Raw genomic sequence first — 20,491 nt, 5'->3', positions numbered from 1 at the left:
AATGTGAAATGTGTGTGAGCATAATTTGGGGGTGGGAAGGATGGTGGGTAGGGAATATGGAAATGTAGGGGGAATGAAAATAAATAGTATATTATTGTATGTGGCTGGTTGGCAATCGGCACAGCCTCTTTTTTTGTGCTCAATGAATCTGTGACGACACAATTCTGAGCCTAAATTTGTACTGTGTGTCAATGCAGCCGAAAAGTGCTTTGATGGTGTGTCCAAGACTACCCACGTTGTTGGAGAGACCTGGGAAAGGCTGCACCAAGGCTGGATGATGATTGAGTGCACGTGTCTGGGAGAAGGCAATGGACGCATCACTTGCAGTTCACGAAGTAGGTTTGACTTTTGACTATGGGATCCTTTGATTCGATGTTGAACCATCTCAACTGAATTCTGCTGAATACAGACTTGGCTATTTATGCAATCTAATTGAAGTGTTTACGATGATTAAAGAACCTGATGTTATTGCTAGCGAGAAACTATTTACTCTGCTGAAGGAATCCAGAACAAGAGGGCGTAACCTCAACGGGCCACTGAAGGGCTGCTTGAGGTACTTCCTCACACACGCAACAAATAGAAATTTGCAAAACTCTCTTCCCCAAAAGTAAAGCTTTCAAAATTGAGAGACTTATTTTTAATCTTGGTGAAGAATTTCAATGAAAAATATTGATCAGATACAACCACCATGTTGTAATACCCTAGACAGCCATGAGAGCTGAGTGGTCTCCTCCAGTTTCTAATTTGAGTGAAGGAATGCATGACATATTTTTGGTATGCATTGAACTGTTTTTAGTGTCCGGAGTGATCTTACTGCAGTAGAGAGTTTTGATTTTCCGGCTGCGGAATAACATCTGATATCCCAGAGTTTCACATACCCAATTTATAATGTTCACCCCTCAACTAATGCACCCAGACCTACATTGGATACCATTCCAGTTGTGCCTCAATTCAAATTCATTGATCTCTGGAAGTCCTTCAAAATTGGTGAAACCTGGACCAAAAAAGACAACGGGGGAGCACAAATTAATTGTCAATCTCTCTTTGGCATTGCTCTTCCTTGACTCTGGCACCTCCACATAAAGCCTCTGAACGTGATCTCAGGGGCTCCCCAATTTTCATTGGAGATGAGTGCTTGAACTGTCTTGGACCTAAACACTGAACTACTCTTCCTCACTTTTTTGTCCAAAGCACACCTTAAGGCCAACCTCTTTGCTTTTGTTTTAACATGATATATCATTTTCTTGTGCAAGGACCCTGCATGTTCAGTGAAGAAATCAGACTGCTTATATGGTGTTATGGTAATGCTCTTCCGCCAACTGTTACAGACCGGTGCAATGAACAGGATCTCCGGAAGTCCTTCAAAATTGGTGAAACCTGGACCAAAAAAGACAACAGCGGAGCAGAACTTCACTGCACCTGCCTTGGCAAAGGTCGTGGACAGTGGGAATGTACAACTTATGTGGGTAAGTGTGGGATACCAGCCAGTGTCTGCCTTTTGTAATACCTGTAAGTGCATGTCATTGGCACAATTGCAGTGCTTTGAAGCATCTGATATGACAAATGTACTGATTATCCAATTATATTTCAAGAGCCTGGCAGATACAGGCATAAGAACAATGAGTAGATTACATTATCCCTGTTTCTTGAATAGTAGACTTGATAAAAAAAACCTGATGTTCAGACACAGGCTTCTTCGAGGCCGAGCAATGGACACACTTTCAGTATGTCCGAGCAGCTTGCTGAAGATGATTTCACACACTTGGCTATTTCTTTGCATGGAATATCAATGGCAGGATGGGGGGAGATAATGAGATTTGGTTGGGGCAGTTGCCACTGAAACATTGGCCAGGTTGGAAGCGAGTGTGAAGGCAGTGATCAATGAAAATCATTGAGGAGCAACAGCCTGAGTCAAGGGTGTTTTATTGTTATACTAGACCAAGTGCAGATCCGTTGGGTCTGCTCCCCCAATGCAGCCGTTCCCTACCCGTAGCCCCCACGGGAGACGTGGTCCTCCAACTCAAGCGGCTCAGAAATCAGCAGTAAGGCTGTTTTTAAATGGCGTCTTTGAGGCGAGATGCGGGCGCCAGTAGCCGTTATGGTCGCTGGCCAGCAGGAGGCAACAACATTCACCAGGGGCTGGGTCTGGAGCTGTTTCTGTGAGGGGGGGGGGGGGTGAAGAAGGATTTTAATCAAAAATGTGTGCATAAACACGACAAAATTTCATGAGGAGTGGATACTTGGAATGAAAAGTGAAAACTCTACCGAAATGGATAAAACTCGGCGTTTCTGGTCTGACGAATCAAAGGCTGGCAGCCACAAGTCAGAAACACACACAGCCAGCCAGCCACAGAGTTTTAATATTATATAGATATAGATAGATGTCCCAGATAGAACAATGAAAATCTTACTTGCATTAGCACAAAATAATATGTAAACATAGTACGCAACAAACAATATAATAAACTAGAAAAAAATGTTCAGCGTGTGAATAGATATGTATACTAGACTGAGTGGGACACATGGGAGGGCTGGTCCCCCAACGCAATATTCCACCTCTCCATGAATCCCAATATTGGTGGCCTGTGGGGGCGGAGGGGAGATGCTGGGTTCTGGAGTGTTAGTATGGGTGTATGAGCCGAAGGAACTGGTTTCCAGAGGGCTAGCATTGTGGGCCAAATGTATTCTTGGGCTGGCAGCTCAGTCACTCAGGGCTGGTGAGAGCAGCTCAGTCACTCAGGGCTGGTGGGCTGGCAGCTCAGTCACTCGGGGCTGGTGGGCTGGCAGCTCAGTCACTCAGGGCTGGTGGGATGGCAGCTCAAGTCACTTGGGGCTGGTGGGCAAGCAGTTCACTTGCGGCTATTCCTTGAAATTCCATTTCAAGCAGAGCGCAGGCCACCAAATTCAATTTCATAGCATTTCAAGCAGTGCAGCCCACCAGATTCAATTTTATTGCAATTCAAGCAGTGTGCAGGCCACCAAATTCAATTTCATAGCATCTCTAGCAGTGTGCAGGCCACCAAATTCAATTTCATAGCATTTCAAGCAGAGTACAGGCTACCAAATTGCCAAACAACTTATTGCATTGTCATTAAGGGCTAACGTCATTTATTGCAAGTACATTGCAGACTTACAGTTCAGTTGATTCATAGTTTAGAAATACAGTTGTGGACTCTCCCTCGCGATCTTCCAGAGTGACTGATTCACGTCCAGGCATCCGGGTCCTAGGAAGTGGTCAAGATGAGACTTTTAGTTATATGGATATATACATTATACACACATACATACACAAAAATACACAAAAACAAACAATAGTAATGCAAAAAGACAAAACCAATGCCATGTCATTGTCATCGTTCAGAGCTTATTTGGAGGTTGTAGTGCTTAATAGCCTGATGGCCGTAGGGAAGAAGGTGTACTTCATAGTTGTGAACATTTTAAAATTGGTCTGCAAGGGCTTTGGTATACGTGGCATTCAGTGCAGCTGGAGGTGCAGCAGCAGCAGCCTCAGGTTAGTTGTCGACCTATTATTTTCCTTGTGCAAAAAGCTTAATGTCTTTTACCCCATTCCATTTGAGGGCTGTCACTATAGAGTAGGAGTACGCCAATCAGTCCCTTGTAGCACAATGCTGCATTCCTTGATTTTTTTAATATCTAAAAGTCTGTTGATCTGCATCTTGAATATGCCCAAAAACGGAGTCTCCCCGGACTGCTTGGCTAAAGGCTTCCACTGATCCACTGCTCTGTAGATGAAGATACTTGTTCACCTCTGGCCTGATGGCAGAGCTGTGACTTTGCTACTGCGAACCAGATACCCCAGGGATTTATCTCATACATCTGTCAAGTGCAGTAAGAATTTTGCATATTTCAAAGTTTTGGAACTTTAGAGAGAAGGGTTCCAGTCTTAATGGTAGGAAGAAGCCATGAACAAATATATACACAGCCTTAGAATACACAGCCTGTTCTTCATTGAGTGGGAAACAATGTTCTAAAAGACCACAAGTAGTAGGAACAGGAATGGGCCATTCAGTCATCGCGTCTACTTAGTTAATCAATAGATCATGTCTGATTCTTTAGCCATGCTTATACAGCAAAGGTTTAGAGACATCTTAGTGCCCACTACTCACTTGAAACTTCAGCATTGATTCAAATTGGATAGAAAGGTAGGCATAATGGGGAATGGGGAATTACAGACCAGTTAGTCTAACATCGGTAGTGGGGAAACTGCTAGAGTCAGTTATTAAAGATGGGATAGCAGCACATTTGGAAAGTGGTGAAATCATTGGACAAAGTCAGCATGGATTTACGAAAGGTAAATCATGTCTGACGAATCTTATAGAATTTTTCGAGGATGTAACTAGTAGCGTGGATAGGGGAGAACCAGTGGATGTGGTGTATCTGGACTTCCAGAAGGCTTTCGACAAGGTCCCACATAAGAGATTAGTATACAAACTTAAAGCACAAGGCATTGGGGGTTCAGTATTGATGTGGATAGAGAACTGGCTGGCAAACAGGAAGCAAAGAGTAGGAGTAAACGGGTCCTTTTCACAATGGCAGGCAGTGACTAGTGGGGTACCCCAAGGTTCAGTACTGGGACCCCAGCTATTTACAATATATATTAATGATCTGGATGAGGGAATTGAAGGCAATATCTCCAAGTTTGCGGATGACACTAAGCTGGGGGGCAGTGTTAGCTGTGAGGAGGATGCTAGGAGACTGCAGGGTGACTTGGATAGGCTGGGTGAGTGGGCAAATATTTGGCAGATGCAGTATAATGTGGATAAATGTGAGGTTATCCATTTTGGTGGCAAAAACAGGAAAGCAGACTATTATCTAAATGGTGGCCGATTGGGAAAGGGGGAGATGCAGCGAGACCTGGGTGTCATGGTACACCAGTCATTGAAGGTAGGCATGCAAGTGCAGCAGGCAGTAAAGAAAGCGAATGGTATGTTAGCTTTCATTGCAAAAGGATTTGAGTATAGGAGCAGAGAGGTTCTACTGCAGTTGTACAGGGTCTTGGTGAGACCACACCTGGAGTATTGCGTACAGTTTTGGTCTCCAAATCTGAGGAAGGACATTATTGCCATAGAGGGAGTGCAGAGACGGTTCACCAGACTGATTCCTGGGATGTCAGGACTGTCTTATGAAGAAAGACTGGATAGACTTGGTTTATACTCTCTAGAATTTAGAAGATTGAGAGGGGATCTTATAGAAACTTACAAAATTCTTAAGGGGTTGGACAGGCTAGATGCAGGAAGATTGTTCCCGATGTTAGGGAAGTCCAGGACAAGGGGTCACAGCTTAAGGATAAAGGGGAAATCCTTTAAAACCGAGATGAGAAGAACTCTTTTCACGCAGAGAGTGGTGAATCTCTGGAACTCTCTGCCACAGAGGGTAGTTGAGGCCAGTTCATTGGCTATATTTAAGAGGGAGTTAGATGTGGCCCTTGTGGCTAAGGGGATCAGGGGGTATGGAGAGAAGGCAGGTACGGGATACTGAGTTGGATGATCAGCCATGATCATATTGAATGGCGGTGCAGACTCGAAGGGCCGAATGGCCTACTCCTGCACCTAATTTCTATGTTTCTATAATGCTGTAACCAGGGAGTTAGAGATTCTGGTAAAAGTCTGTGAAATAGCAAGTGTTTAAGAACTAGCTACCACATCAGAATGCACGGCATCAGCTAGTGTAAAGATTGCAAGCTCTCCCTGTGACTTCTCGAGTTTCTTCCCAAATGCCAAAATACATGCTGTTAATTAGTTGCGGCAAATTTTCCCTAGGAGAGCCAGGTGTGAGAGCAGATGAGCATATAAAAGAGAAAAGGTTATGGAGAATTGGATAAATATTTAAGTAAGAACTGCACATACTGGAAAAATCAGTAGACAAAAATGCTGGAGAAACTCAGCGGGTGATGCAGTCTGAAGAAGGGTCTCGACCCGAAACGTCACCTATTCCTTCGCTCCATAGATGCTGCCTCACCCGCTGAGTTTCTCCAACATTTTTGTGTACCATAGAGAATTGGATGGTTTAAGAAACAGAATGAACAAAATGGGCTGAATTGACGTGCAAAACCTGTTTTCTGGAAATAACTAATTTGTTAAAAAACAATTTTTCTTTTCTAGGAAGGGATCCGAATAGGCAACAGTGCATGAGCGATCCAGGTGTTTACTACTCTGATGGAATGCAGTGGATCCACCTGCAAGGCAACACCCGAATGTTATGTACCTGCCAGGGTACTGGTGTGAGCTGTCAGGAACAGTGTAAGTATTAACGACCTCTCTTGTCACTCAAACATTGGTCACCTCCCTGAACATCACATTGGTCACAACCCTGTTCATTTGTGTAAAAATGGTTAAATTTAAAGTTGCTGTCTATCACACGAGATGGAGTGCAGAGATCTGTAGAAAGGCCCTGTCCCAAAATACCCAGAAAGCATTTTAGCGCTATCGTGTACTGTTTTGGCAGAGTTTTGGAATATCGCATGCACGCATACACACAAACGAACATACAAGATGCGAGTTTTAGTAATATACTAGACCACATGGGAAAATTGTGTTGGGTCCCTGTCACAGGGGAGGCCTGGTTCCCCAACGTAACCCATTTCCCCAAAGCAATATTCGACCACTTACCCATAGCCTTCATGGGAGGCCTGGTCCCCCAACGCAACCCATTCCTCAACGCAATATTCCACCACTCACCCGTTCCCCAATGCAATAATCCACCACTCACCCATAGTCCCCAACTGCGCAAGGGCCTCTCATTTCCATTATTCACCCTCCCTAATTTTAAACTTAAAGAAAAATGCAATTGCACCTGCTGCCAGGAAAAAAAACAATTCCACTTGCCGTCAGGACTCGGTGTCCTGGGATTGTAACGTTGTAGCAGGCAGGGTTACAATCCCATTGTTAAGTCATAGCTGTAACTGCCAGTGCAGATGGAAGACATTTTTATCAAGGTGGGATTTTGATATAGATAGGCCATGCTTAAGGAATGTTAATGCTTTAATTGAACATTACAAGTATCTACATAGGTTCAATAACAATATTCTGACCTCCTTTTAGAGCCTTCATGGAGAATCTCTTTGGCAGAATGAAATATTTGACATGTAGAATTGTAACCACCAAATGAAAAGGTTCACCAGATGCATTAATAGCGTCTGAGTTATTTATCCCAAACTCCATTGGTTAATCTGCCCCATTTAAGCACAATTCCCACTCTGTATTACTGTGCATTTAAGTGGAAATTTAATTAAGTTGGAGAATACGGTCAAATTTGCACCCTCTCATCCTCTTCACAATCTTACCTCCCTCAATAGAAAAGAGGGATTTTGCATTTTTTTCCCTGCTGAATTAGGGCTTTTGTCTGGTCCCGTACTTGCATTAACATTCAATAAAACTATAATTAGGAACTATTATGTAATCAGGATGTAGATTCAGGAAGTTCTATCATCATCCAGCTCCAGAGACCTGAACACTGAAGTTTAGGCAGATCCTGCAGTGCAGTATTGACAGAGTACAACATTGTGAGGATCTCAGCTGCTTAGATCGAAAGCTAAATGGGCTGTCCCACTGCGGTGACCTAATCCGCCAGTTAAGAAGAGTGTGTTCGACCTTCAAGCTCGAGGGCACTCGCCTGGAAAACCTCGAGCTGGATCGACCGTCAGCAAGGAAACCGCGAGCTGGGTCGACCGAATCGCGCGCGCGCACACACACACACACACACACACACACACACACACACACACACACACACACACACACACACAATCACACACACACACACACACAATCACACACACACACAAAACACATCACAAAGGCGTGGCAGGGAAAGCGGGGGAGCACTGTCTGAAATTCAGACCCGTGATGAAGTAAAGGTAAAAGACGGCTGGCACAGTGTGCGGTAAATCCATTAGAGAGCCCAGTGGGGGGGGGGAGAGAAGGGGAGAGAAGGAATGGAGACACTGTTAAGAAGTATAATAAAGTCTAGCGGGCATTTTACCTACCGGTCGGTTTTCCTTGGTCCTGAAAACTCCAATGAGCCAATCAAAATGCCCAGTCTGCGAAGGAGATTTCCAAGGGCTGCCCTCAACTGCCTGTAACTAAATAGCGACCCCACTTCACTGCACTACGAGTTCAAAAGAAACATGCCGACCAAATTTTACTTGCGGGAAGTGTTTCAACATGCTGAAGATTTTTCCGCGCCTTAGCTGAGGCCGAGAGTATTCGGGAACTTCCCTTGAGCATGAACGAGGGTTCCAGCGACCTCATAGGACCTCCTAGGACCACGTGTTGACCATGCTGTGAGTTTGAGTCGAGTGCAAACTCGTCTAAACTCGCAGATTAGATCGCCGCAGTGGGACAGCCCCTTCACCAAGACGTTTAATCATATTTGTGGAAGGGCTGATGGATTCTCCCGGCTATACTGGTAAACAAAAAAATTATTTTCATGAGATTTTACTTTGTATAGCTTGAATGCCCTGTTTCCCATATTAGAATAGTGATCTTAGTTCAAATGTTTTATTTCGGTTGAAGTGTTTTGGGGTGTCTGGGATCGGGAGCGTCCTGGGATTGAGAGGAGTTTTAAATTCTTGACATTGCTTTATGTTGAGTAGCAGAGCATACTTTTGGGGGAAATAGCAATGGACAACCCTGTGCGTTTCCCTTCACGTTCATGGGAAGGACCTACAAATCTTGCACCACCGATGGACGACAAGATGGCAAATACTGGTGCAGCACCACAAGCGCAGAATTCGTACAAGGCGGCATGTACTCTTTCTGCTCCAAACCAACCTGTAAGTGAAGTTGTCTTTTCCCAATTAAATGTTTTCAAACATATTTGGTTTCTTTAGATAAGCTTAACTACCTGATGCTTAGTAATCCATCAAAGGCATTGGTAGGTTAACTAAATTGGATTAGAATTACAAGCCAATGCTGCCCGTTCCCCATATCCCCAGCAGTTGTGGTGGAATTTTGCCGGACTTCCTTGTGCTTGGTTGTAATCGTAAGAATAAATGTTATTTTGTTATTCTTTACTGGGTTAGTTGATTGTTTACGGCACAAACATGCAAGCAGGGAAGCCTCACCTATATCGAATAGCGTTCCAATTTTCACATGATGGAAGACTTGAGATCCAGAATAGGATTGTAGGTGATGGAAGGTGTAATTCACGGTGTTTTTTGGAGAACGTGAACCGGGGAAGCAGTTTGATCATCCATTTATGGAGTGAAGTTGAATTGCCTGAAAAATAACACGAGAAAACACTTCTGAGTTGGATGGCTCAAGCCCTCTTGTATTTAAACCCCTTTTTACTTAGTGGGCAGCTGTTTGAATATCCAGCATGTGTGACAGATAATGAACAATTTCCAGACAGCAGCATAATTTGGGACAGCTATTATGGCTGTCACTCAGATTTTTCAGGGAGACCCATCAGTTCTATGTTTCTTCCAATATAACAGGCAGACTGTTGGGCATGGGGAATAGGTCAGGGGTAGCGAAGAAGATGGGAGACTGAGCAAAGCCTTTAAATTTGAAACATGTAGAAATCCTAACTTTTTTTTCCATCTACCCTCTTCACCACCCCTCTCCCCATCCTTGTCTCGACAATTTGCTGCAAACAGCCTCTTTTATCCATACTAGAGGAGGGAACTCAAATGGTGCATTATGCCACTTCCCCTTCCTGTACAACAGACGGAACTACAGTGAGTGCACATCTGACGGGAGGACCGATGGCATGAAGTGGTGCGGGACGTCTGCAAATTACGACACTCATGGAATGTTCGGTTTCTGCCCGATGGCAGGTATGGCTTATGGGCATGGCTGGAGACCAGTTTATGGGAATAGATGTCCAGATATGCTTTGGAACAATGAATATTAAAGTCCCCCAACAAATCCTTCTTACTTGCATCATATGCATCCTACTTGCATGCCTTACTCTTGTTCTAGCCTCATCAAATGGTTACAGTAGGAGCAAACCATTCTGCCCTGATCATGTCTGAGCTCACTTTCTACTCGAGCAGCTTTCTAAATACACCCGTCCACTGCCCATTCTGCAGGCCTTACAACATTTATGCATGCCATATGTGTATCATGAAAATCTCCAAAACATGACAGCCAAATAGAAAGCTTTTTAGGAATCAAATGAGGCAACTGCAATGTAAAGTGTGTAACGTGTATCCTGTATTGGAAATCAGTATCAGTTATACCAACTAGGAATCTAGTCTGGAGACCATTCAGCCTCTTAATCCAGGACTGTAACTGTTAAGATGATTTTGGATCCGTTTATTGTCTATTTCCTTGCCTTAGTCACATATCTGATATATCAAGTGTACACATCACATAAAAATGGACAACTGAATTTTTTTTTAAATCTTAGTTTAAAAAAATTCTACTGCCCCCAGACAGGAGTTTGGATTTCCAGCATGTTTTGACATCATCCCTAACCAAGCTGCCTCAAATTCTAAGAACATGACTGTTCTAGTTTATCATGGTGACCAATCTAGACACTCTTAATCTGCACAAAGCAATGTACCATGCTTGTATAGCTCCCTGAATTTAAAGTCCTCATATCCCTACTAAGATTATTTGGAAGTATTCAGATCCAATGAATCACATCTCTAGTGACATGCGTGCATGTATGTGTCTTTAAGTGACAACATTGTGCAGATTTCTGTTTGATTTCATTACTAGCTCTTTTAGATTTTCATTGCTACTCATATTGCCACATGATTTGTATCACTCCTTTCCAGAATCGGATGAAGTGTGCGCCCCCTCTCCAGAGGCTAAGTATCGCGTTGGAGATCAGTGGGACAAACGTAATGACAAAGGACAAATGCTGAGATGTACATGTGTAGGAAATGGCCGTGGTGAATGGAGTTGCATAGAACATACTCGGCTTCTAGGTCAGTCAAGTTGGTTTCTACTAAGCTACCTGCACAAACCCTGTTTCTTCTCACAGCCTATGGGCATTCTCCAAGAGTAATAAGGGTCAATATCATGTAATCATTGGAAATTGTATGTGATCTATCCATGCTCTTTTCTTTATTTGTGTAACATCCTCTGCGCCTGCTTCCCAATCTCAATCCCCATATTCTATTTATTATTTTCCACTGGCCACCCTTCTATTTCTGCATGTGTTTGTCTTATTTTATCCTGGTTCCATTTCTTCACCCGTTCTCTTCTCTCCCTTTTGGTGTTTCCCTCCCCCTTTTTTACCCTTTCTCCCTCTTTCACTCTCCTCCCTCTCTGAATTATTTTCTCCCTCTCTCTCTCTGTCACCTTCACCTCTGTGTCAGCTTTGTCCAGCTTGGAGCTCACATGTTGAACCACGCGCAGATAAGAAATAAGATGTTTAATTTTGAGTTAATGATTATGAGTAGAAATAACTAATAGAAATAACCCTAACCCCCATGCAAGTTTTTTTTCTGAAATATCCAAGCAGTAAGCTGGTCCTCCACCATTGAAAGGAGTAATTGAGGTGAATGTTTGGAGAAGCTTCAACAAAGGAGTCTTTATTTCTAGGAGGATTATGTTATAAACATTGACTTCAGGTGCACCACCATAACATGCACAATGCCAATACATGTGAAAGCAGTAGTTGATACAGGAGTTGGGGTAGATAAACCTGTACACGGCTATGCAAACTGTAATATTTGCCGTAGACTAAGGAAGCCCAAGATTTCATAGATACTATTTCAGTGGGATTGGGAAGCAGAGAGATTGGGGGTGCAATGTATACATCATTAAAAACAGCAAAACAGAAATGTAAGTCCTTAAGAAAAAAAGCGCCTGGGTTCATATTCAACATGATGCTTTTGAAACATGATTTCGCTTTGGAGAACAGTTCTGCTTGCCATATATTGGAATTGATACAAGAGAGAATGCAAGACAGATATAGTATGATGACGTCAAGATTAACAAAGCACAGCCTTTTGGGAAAGATGGAATAGTCTGCGATAGCTTCTTTCTACAGTAGTGATGAAACAAACAATGCTCTTGAAGGATGTTTTCCTTGCCTAGCGAGAGCAGAAGGTTAGAGTCTCAGTGTATGGTTTGCTGTTAGGGATGCTCGGATCCATGAATGTATTCAAGACAGAGAGGGAGGAATTTGGGATCTATGCAGAAAGGTGGTGGATGGACATCCGAATAGTGGACAGGGTCAAAGGGGTGGATATAATTATTCTGCTCTTATCCCTTACTTAAGTCCTTCTAGGGAAGTTGCTCTTCCGTGCAATAGACACAAAACCAGAAATATGGTAATCATTTCTAAGGTATGCTGGATATACCTTGTAGCCAGAGAATATTTGCAATGTGGAACTAGAAACCACTGGCAATGACTGAAGCAAATGTAATTTGGATGCCCTAAAATAGAAGCTAGGTATGCGAGAGGGAAAACAAGAGGGAACACTGCTGGGTGAACCCTGAACACTGACATGTTTTGCAAATGGTCTGTCTTGGTGCTGTAATGATGTAAATCAAATGGATCTTTTTATGTTTTCTTTCTGTTCACAGACCAGTGTACAGTGGATGGAACAGTCTACCAAGTAAACGAGCAATTTAACAAGCAGCATAAGATGGGTCACCAGATGAACTGCACTTGCTTAGGGCAAGGCCGAGGGCGTTGGAAGTGTGATGCCATTGGTATATATCTCTACTTATAAATAGTATCAGTTAAGGTTTGAGATGGTGGGGAGCCACAGAATGGGCTCCTTTCCAACCCAGTCCACAGGGTTGCAACAGATAACTCAAACCTGTTGTAATTTGGGTTGACATCACTGAAAAATGGGAACAGATTCAGAGGAGAGAACACAAATGGTGATGTTTTGGGCCCAAGTGCTTATTCTCTGGCTATGACAGAATAGATACGTGAAAGTAGTTGAATGGCAACCCGCACAGCTGGGCAGTGGAGGAGAAGCATGAAAGGGCCAATTTGGTTGGAAATTTGAGATGGGTGGGTCCCATTGTCTGGAACCAAGAGACATTATTTATGATTTTATTATAATAAAGGCTGCTTCACAGAATATGACAAGACCAGGTGGGATGTTAATGTGGAGCTGGAGGAAGCTTGGGCACAGGTATGGAAAATATTGGAAAGGGAGATTAAAAGTGGGAGGAATGGTTATGTGGATGGAGAGACCAAGGGGTTTCCGAGAAATTGATGGACAGTAATTGAGGATAAAATTGATGACCAGCTCATCTCGAGCAGCTTTTTCTTTCATTTCTATTCCAATGAACCTATTGATTGCTGTGTGTCAACAGCGCTGGTCTAGAGGTCCTGGGCAGTAGCTAGACAGAGGTGAGAGTGTGGTTCACAATCTCATCTACTCGGGCATTTTGGATTGTAAAAAAAGTTTCAGCTCATTCTCACTCACTACTCCAGGAGACCCTTTGGTTATCAATCCTTGGTAAACTATCGCTGTTAATTTCTTCTTCAGTCACAAATCGAGTCCTCATTTCACAGCAAAGTACCGCTCAGGAAGTGGTTGAGTGAGTCCTTTTGAAGTTTTGTTCCAAATTGAAATGTATACCCCTTGCAGCCACTACAGCCTGGTGTTCCAGACAGCGGGTAAATCTTAAAGCAAATACTGATCTCTAACATTAAAGGTGTTGAAGAAATAAATGCAATACATGTTTTTTGAAAGGAGAAAGGTGGGAATTTTCAAGTCTACCCATTTTCTGCTGGCTCTTGCCAGCTGTCTCGGTCCCACTCGAAACAGCTGGAATTGAGTGCCCGAGGTCTGTGGCACGCCCAGTCCCAAGTCTGTGACATCCAGATATAAAACATAATGGCTACTATATATATATAGTATATAATATAATATATATATATTGTGGGGGATGATTTTGGGCATAATCCAAATTAAAGACATCACTCAACAGGTTTTTGATTGTTTTTACCTTTTTATTTCCTCTGTGGTGAGTTTGCCAGATTGGGGCTGAATCTTCCTAGCACTAAGTAAACTGAGTGCCCCAGTGGATTTGGCTAAGACCAGATTGCACCTTCTTTTGAAAATGATGTGTGTTCAGTGGAGCCTGGAGTCTGCATTGACTGAAGGTGCAAAACCATATTGACGAGAATAAAAGGAAAGATTGAACAGGCTGGGTTTTTTTAACCTATATTTTTAATTTCTTTATGACATAGGAGGTCATTTGGCCAGTCGCAATCCTACTTGCCCTGTAACCGATTTTCCCCATGTTCCTATCACACCCCCAGGATTTGACCACTCACTTACATACTAGAGGCAATTGATCCGGCAACCCACTTTTTCTTAGCATGTAGGAGGAATCCTGGCCAGCTGGAAGAACCCCTTGTTGTCACTGAGAACATGACTATGTGGGTTTCCTTGCAGCACCAAGAGTCAGCACTAAACCCAGGTTGTGGAAACAGTGAGGCATCAGCTGAAGTTGTTGTGCCTCTGTGTGACTGACTTCTTTAAAAAAGTGAGGCCTGAGGAGTGACTTGATAGAAGTTAGTTGTCATGCGAGAGTATGTTGGAGTAAACTTGGAGAAGATGGCTGATTAATATATATAATCGAGTCCTCGTTTATATATATATATATATATATAATAATATAAGGTATGTCACCAATTAATCAAATGAGGAATTTAGGTGAAATCATTTTACTCTTGAGAGTGATGAAAATATGTGGAGTGGTTGAGGAATATATTACAGGGATTACAAGAAAGCAGGAAAACTAAAGAGGGAAAGTTATAGCGATGGGCTTAGTTGAAGGATGTGGGAGGAGGCTTGTTGGAAATATACACTGTGGCACAGCAATTGGAACAAATGTCTTGCTGGTGTGCTTCATGTAACCCTGTGTCTGCTTGTTCCTCTAGACCAATGCCAGGACAACGATTCGGGCATGATTTACCAGATTGGTGATACATTTCAAAAGACAATTAACGGGTTGATATATTTGTGTCATTGTAACGGCCGAGGAATTGGTGAATGGACCTGTGAATCAAAACAAGAGGGTAAGGATGTATCTGTGCTGAACCCTGGCCAGTTGTGATTCAGTGATGGCCAGCAATAGGAATGCCGTTTAACCACCACCGTCACTGTCCCAGGAACACTAAGCAGATTGTTAATTTAGTTTAATGAGCCAGTTTGGCTTAATAGAAGTGCTCTTGCCTCTGGGTTCAGGGATCATTCTGGGCTTCAGGCCCACTGCTTCAGACCCACAGTACCGTATTTTGGATGACATGCCTTTCTTCAGAAGTTATTCTGAAGAAAGGCATGAGTGTTCACAAGCTGCTGCTCATTGCTCACTCAGTATCGCAAACACAAGTAATGGAAATGAAGGTTTTTTGTGCATGTTATGAAATGGGAGTTCTTTATTCATGAAGGAAAATGTACTACCAAGACAAAGGCCAAATCTAGGACATCAGGGAGGCAGATACACACAAGCATGTCTCATGCTAAAAGGGCTCTTTAAAATTCTAGAGTTCCACAAATAGATCTGGATATTGCTGTTTTTTAGCATTTCACGCATTGGTAACTATGTTGCCAGTAATCTAGTGCTAAAATAAATGTCATTCAGCAAGCATTCTTGGCTGCTGTGTGGCAACAATCATCCTTGGTCTGATCTTGTTATATAGAATTTTGTGCTCAGATCTCCAAAAGCAGACGTAATGCTACAGACATCGCCCTCGGAATGGACTGCAACCATTTGAGCTGTGACATTTTAGGTACGAATTGACCAAAAATGGAGACCTTGGATTTGTGGGTGCATGGTTGCCCTAAATCAGTTGTGGTGATAGACCATCCGATCCACTGAGATTGTCGAGCTGCACTCCTTTTTCATTTCAGATTCCAGCATCTGCAGTCTCTTGCGTCCCATTTCCCCATGAGAAGTAGTGGTGATAATGACCCCTCTCTCTCCAAATTCAATTTCCATTGAGTTGACTGAATCTTAGAGGGCTGCAACGATGTACTACTTCATATACAATACAATACAATCAGTTTTATTCATCACATTGCACATAAAGTGCAAGTGAAATGAATTTGTCAGCAGCGGTACAATGATAAAGAACACACAATACACCATAAAAATTTAACACAAACATCCACCGCAGTATTCATCACTGTGGTGGAAGGCACAAAATTTGGCCAGTCCTCCTCCATTTCCCCCCGTGGTCGGGACCGATCCTCATATAAAGGGTCATCAAAATCTGGGACTACTTCCTTCATTTGAAGGCTGAAATTGATGCGTTTATTTGTTTGTTGAGTAAGGGAGATGGATAATGGGGCTAAGATTCAGCTCAGCCATGATCTCAGTGATGCCAAATAACCTCAGTTGAACTTGTGCTTTATGAAGTGCTGAATGACTGAGAATGAACTTGTTAGTATTGAATATTGGTTTAGGAAGAAAGAAATAATAGGATCGTGCACCACCAAAGAAGGAGGTGACTTGGCTCCACAAGCATGTTCTAATGAGCAATCCAGTGCCGTTTGCACTCTGCTCTTTCCCCATGGAGTTGCATGACATTTCTCTGTTATTCCTGCCTACTTCCAGTGGGGAAGTAAGGCGGCTGATTATTTGTGCTGTTTGGTGGAAAGTGTGCATCATATGGAGCAATAACGTTTAATTGTTGGCAATCATCCTTCCTAATCTAGTTGATTTATGCAATGTGGCAGGGCCAAGCACTTTCTTATCACTTTCTCCTGTTGTTTTCATAAACTTTAAACTTTATTGAGTGGTTCAACATGCAGTATTAATCTCTTGCCAGTACACTCTTATCCAGATAGAACATGCTGTCATATCCTTTAGTTTAGCGCAGTTTGGTTTATTATTATCATCAAGTGTTCAGAGAAATAGTGAGAAGTTTGTTCTGTTGGCTATCCTGTCAAAATCATACAATGCACGCATAAAGTAAATCCTCTTTTGAAACAGCATGCAGAGAGTCACCACTATCTGGTGGGGTCCTGCAGTCCCTGAATTGTCCAATTATGGCCTAAGGAGATACATTTCTTATTCTCACGTTGCCCAGTGTCCTGATGGCACTGGATTGATGGAGTAAGGGTACCTTTGGCTCCTTTGGCTGCCATTCTGTGCAGGTGAATTCTCCATTAGCTGGAGTCTAACCTTACCAGAGGAAGATGTTTTTTGGTGATGGAGGCCAGCCTTTGTGACTTCCTTAGGGCTGCAACTTTGTAGACACTCCCAACTTTCTTTCAAAATTCGATTCGGCACTTGGCTATGATTGCAAAAAAACACTCTACAGGTGTAATGGTTCGGTTCCTGGTCTGTTCCTTAGAACCTCTGGTCACCTTGAGAAACAGTGGAAGATGGACACAAAAAGCTGGAGTAACTCAGCGGGACAGGCAGCATCTCTCGAGAGAAGGATTGGGTGACGTTTCGGTTTGAGACCTCAGAGAAACACTGGCATAGACTCTCTTTTGCTCTCTCTCTCCATCTCTCTTTCTCCTTTGCTCTTTCTCTTTCGTGTTCTCATTCACTCTCACTCCTTTTATACAGTTTATTCTTCATGTTACATTAGTAACAATTTCCTGATCGGCATCATCCCTTTGCTCAGTTATACATCTGTACCTTTTAGTTATTTTCCAACCTGCTCTTTTCTTTCTTATTCTCAGCCGCTTCAAATGGGATTCACCTGTTAAAGATTATTAAGGTCACTGGTAGTTTGTAGCACCACAACTAACTTTAGTGACATCATCTTTCAGGCAATCTTTCACTTGTTAGATCTGTTGATTGTGTTTCATGTTGTAAGGAAGTTCTGCGACTTTCCTAAATCTCTGGTTTTCTTTCCTGTGGCTGCTTTGGTGGTTTTGACAAGTGTAACACAGTGAGTCAATAAACGAGTTTGGTATTTGGATAAATGCAAGGAATCATGGGATTTGTCAAATGTCAATCGGGATTTAAAAAAAAAGCGAATGCAACGCTGTATAAACTGTGTATAAATTGTTAACTATTCTACCAAGTAACTAATCTGGAATTCTGTCAACTCAATAGCTTCCTTTCTTGTTCTGCTGTTCACACACTACTTACACAGTCCCAGTTCTAGTTCAGTTCATTAATCTTCAATTACGAGATATTCAAAAAGTTAAAATTTATTATATTCATTCAATGTGTTTGCTACTGGAATAAGATAATATTACTTCGGTTTGAACCATTTTTTTATCTTTATTCATAATTTATGTGTAAAAATATATTTAATCTGAGGCAGGCAGCGACTGTATCAGTGTGATGTGGGCTGATGCTTTACCTACAGGTGGTGTGAATGTACCGTTAAGGCAAAGATTAATCTCCGAGGAAAACTGAGTACAGGGTTGGCCCTGTGAGGGAACCACCAATCCGATATAAGACATGAAATGCCTGCCCTTTGGTATTGGATAGATTAAGTGGAGAGTCCGTGCTGTTCCAAGTTTGCGGTGGTTGCCGTGCATTTCACTCGCCATCTCGCCCAGTGCACGTTGACCTGCACAGTTCGCCAGCCCTCGTTAGCAGAGGCTCCTTGTGCAGGTGTTACCCGAAGCTCAAAGGGTTTGTGGAGGTTCTGCATTAGCATCGGGCACGCAGCGAGGTTGCCGAGGGCCGAAAGCCAGATTTTAATGGGTCGTTATTAAGCTGTTCCGTCTGTGTGGCATCGCCAGCTCCCTCTCTCCCAGATCCCCCACCCCAACTGTCGACAAAGTCTGACTGAGAAAATGTTCCCACTCTTATTACGGAATGGCTCCGCATTTGCCCACTCAATGAGGCAGGCTACGCCTCCTTCAAAGAGAGCAAGAATAGGTCCCCTCAGCTGAGGAGCTGCGACCCACTCCTGAGTGAAGCCTCTGGTGAGTGCGGTTCAATGGACAATAGGTGCAGGAGTAGGCCATTCAGCCCCTCGAGCCAGCACCACCATTCAATGTGATCATGGCTTATCATCCCCAATCAGTACCCCGTTCCATCCTCCTTCCCATATCCCTTCACTCTGTTATTTTTAAGAGCTCTGTCTAGCTCTCTCTTGAAAGCATCCAGAGAACCAGCCTCCACCACCCTCTGAGGCAGAGAATTCCACAGACTCACAACTCTTGTTTGAAAACGTTTTTCCTCATCTCTATTCTAAATGGCTTATGCCTTCTTCTTAAACTGTGGCCCCTGGTTCTGGACCCCCAACATGGGAACATGTTACCTGCCTCTAAATACAAGCCCAGCCGTTCTAGCAACATATGACAGTCCCGCCATCCCGGGAATTAACCTGGTGAACCTAAGCTGCACTCCCTCATAGCAAGAATGTCCTTCCTCAAATTGGGAGACCAAAACTGCAGACTAAAACTGCACTTGTGGTCTCACTAGGGCCCTGTATAACTGCAGAAGGACCTCTTTACTCTTATACTCAACTCTTGTTATGAAGGCCAACATGCCATTTGCTTTCTTCACTGCCTTTCTTCAATGAAAGTAAGTGTACCTGTACGCTTACTTTCATTAACTGATGAACAAGGACCCACCAGATCCCGTTGTACTTCCCCTTTTCCCAACTTGACACCATTTAGATAATAATTTGCCTTCCTGTTTTTGCTACCAAAGTGGATAACCTCACATTTATCCATTAAACGGCATCTGCCATGCATCTGCCCACTTACCCAACCTGTCCAAGTCACCCTGCATCTTCATAGCATCCTCTTCACAATTCACACTGCCACCCAGCTTTGCGTCATCTACAAATGTGCTAATGTTACTTTTAATCCCTTCATCTAAATCATTATCGTATATTGTAAATAGCTGTGGTCCCAGCACCGAGCCTTGCGGTACCCCACTAGTCACTGTCTGTCATTCTGAAAGGGACCCGTTAATTCCTACTTTTTGTTTCCTGTCTGCCAACCAATTTTCTATCCATGTCAGCACTTTCCCCTCCCCAATACCATGTGACCTCATTTTTCCCACTAATCTCCTATGTGGACCTTATCAAATGCTTTCTGAAAGTCCAGGTACACTACATCCACTGGCTCTCCCTTGTTCATTTTCCTTGTTACATCCTCAAACAATTCCAGAAGATTAGTCAAGCATGATTTCCCCTTCGTAAATCCATGCTGACTCTGACTGATCCTGCTAGTGCTATCCAAATGTGCTGCTATTTCATCTTTTATAAATGACTCCAGTAACTTCCCCACCACCGATGCTACCGACATTCCCCGAGTTCGAATCAAGGGGAAAACTCGGGAGATTTCATGAGTAACTCGGGAAAGTGGGATGGGCTTAACTTGATTTTTAATTGGATGCCATCTTTACAGACCTCTTTCTCTCTCCTGAGCCGCATTAACAGAATGCGGTGGTCAATTAACTGCATGTCTGAAACCTCCTTCATTAGCTTATTCATAGGGTTCACTTACAACCCATCATAATTTCCCTTTCGCTGCTGTGGAAGGCAACACTTGCTTTTCAGTGATCTGGGGGTTATGTAATTACATTGCCATGTTATCAATCTAATTTCCCTTAAATGTATTCGTAGACATGGATACCAACTTATCAAACATCATTCATTAACT

General features: G+C 43.0%; 1 protein-coding gene across 3 annotated transcripts in view; it reads left to right on the top strand.

Annotated features, from left to right (window-relative positions):
• The window catches only part of LOC129698895 (fibronectin-like), a 104,378-nt gene that overhangs the window by 7,369 nt on the left and 76,518 nt on the right, over positions 1-20,491 (top strand). For all 3 annotated transcript variants that reach the window (XM_055638310.1, XM_055638309.1, XM_055638311.1), the window contains exons 5-12: positions 198-335; positions 1,329-1,466; positions 6,123-6,260; positions 8,615-8,794; positions 9,620-9,799; positions 10,748-10,900; positions 12,510-12,638; positions 14,836-14,973. In XM_055638310.1, the coding sequence (XP_055494285.1) occupies positions 198-335; positions 1,329-1,466; positions 6,123-6,260; positions 8,615-8,794; positions 9,620-9,799; positions 10,748-10,900; positions 12,510-12,638; positions 14,836-14,973 (1,194 nt within the window). The remainder of the gene's footprint in view (positions 1-197; positions 336-1,328; positions 1,467-6,122; positions 6,261-8,614; positions 8,795-9,619; positions 9,800-10,747; positions 10,901-12,509; positions 12,639-14,835; positions 14,974-20,491) is intronic.

This window comes from Leucoraja erinacea, chromosome 7, assembly GCF_028641065.1.
Source record: "Leucoraja erinacea ecotype New England chromosome 7, Leri_hhj_1, whole genome shotgun sequence".
Classification (NCBI taxonomy): domain Eukaryota; kingdom Metazoa; phylum Chordata; class Chondrichthyes; order Rajiformes; family Rajidae; genus Leucoraja; species Leucoraja erinaceus.
This window is presented reverse-complemented; position numbering and strand designations above follow the sequence as displayed.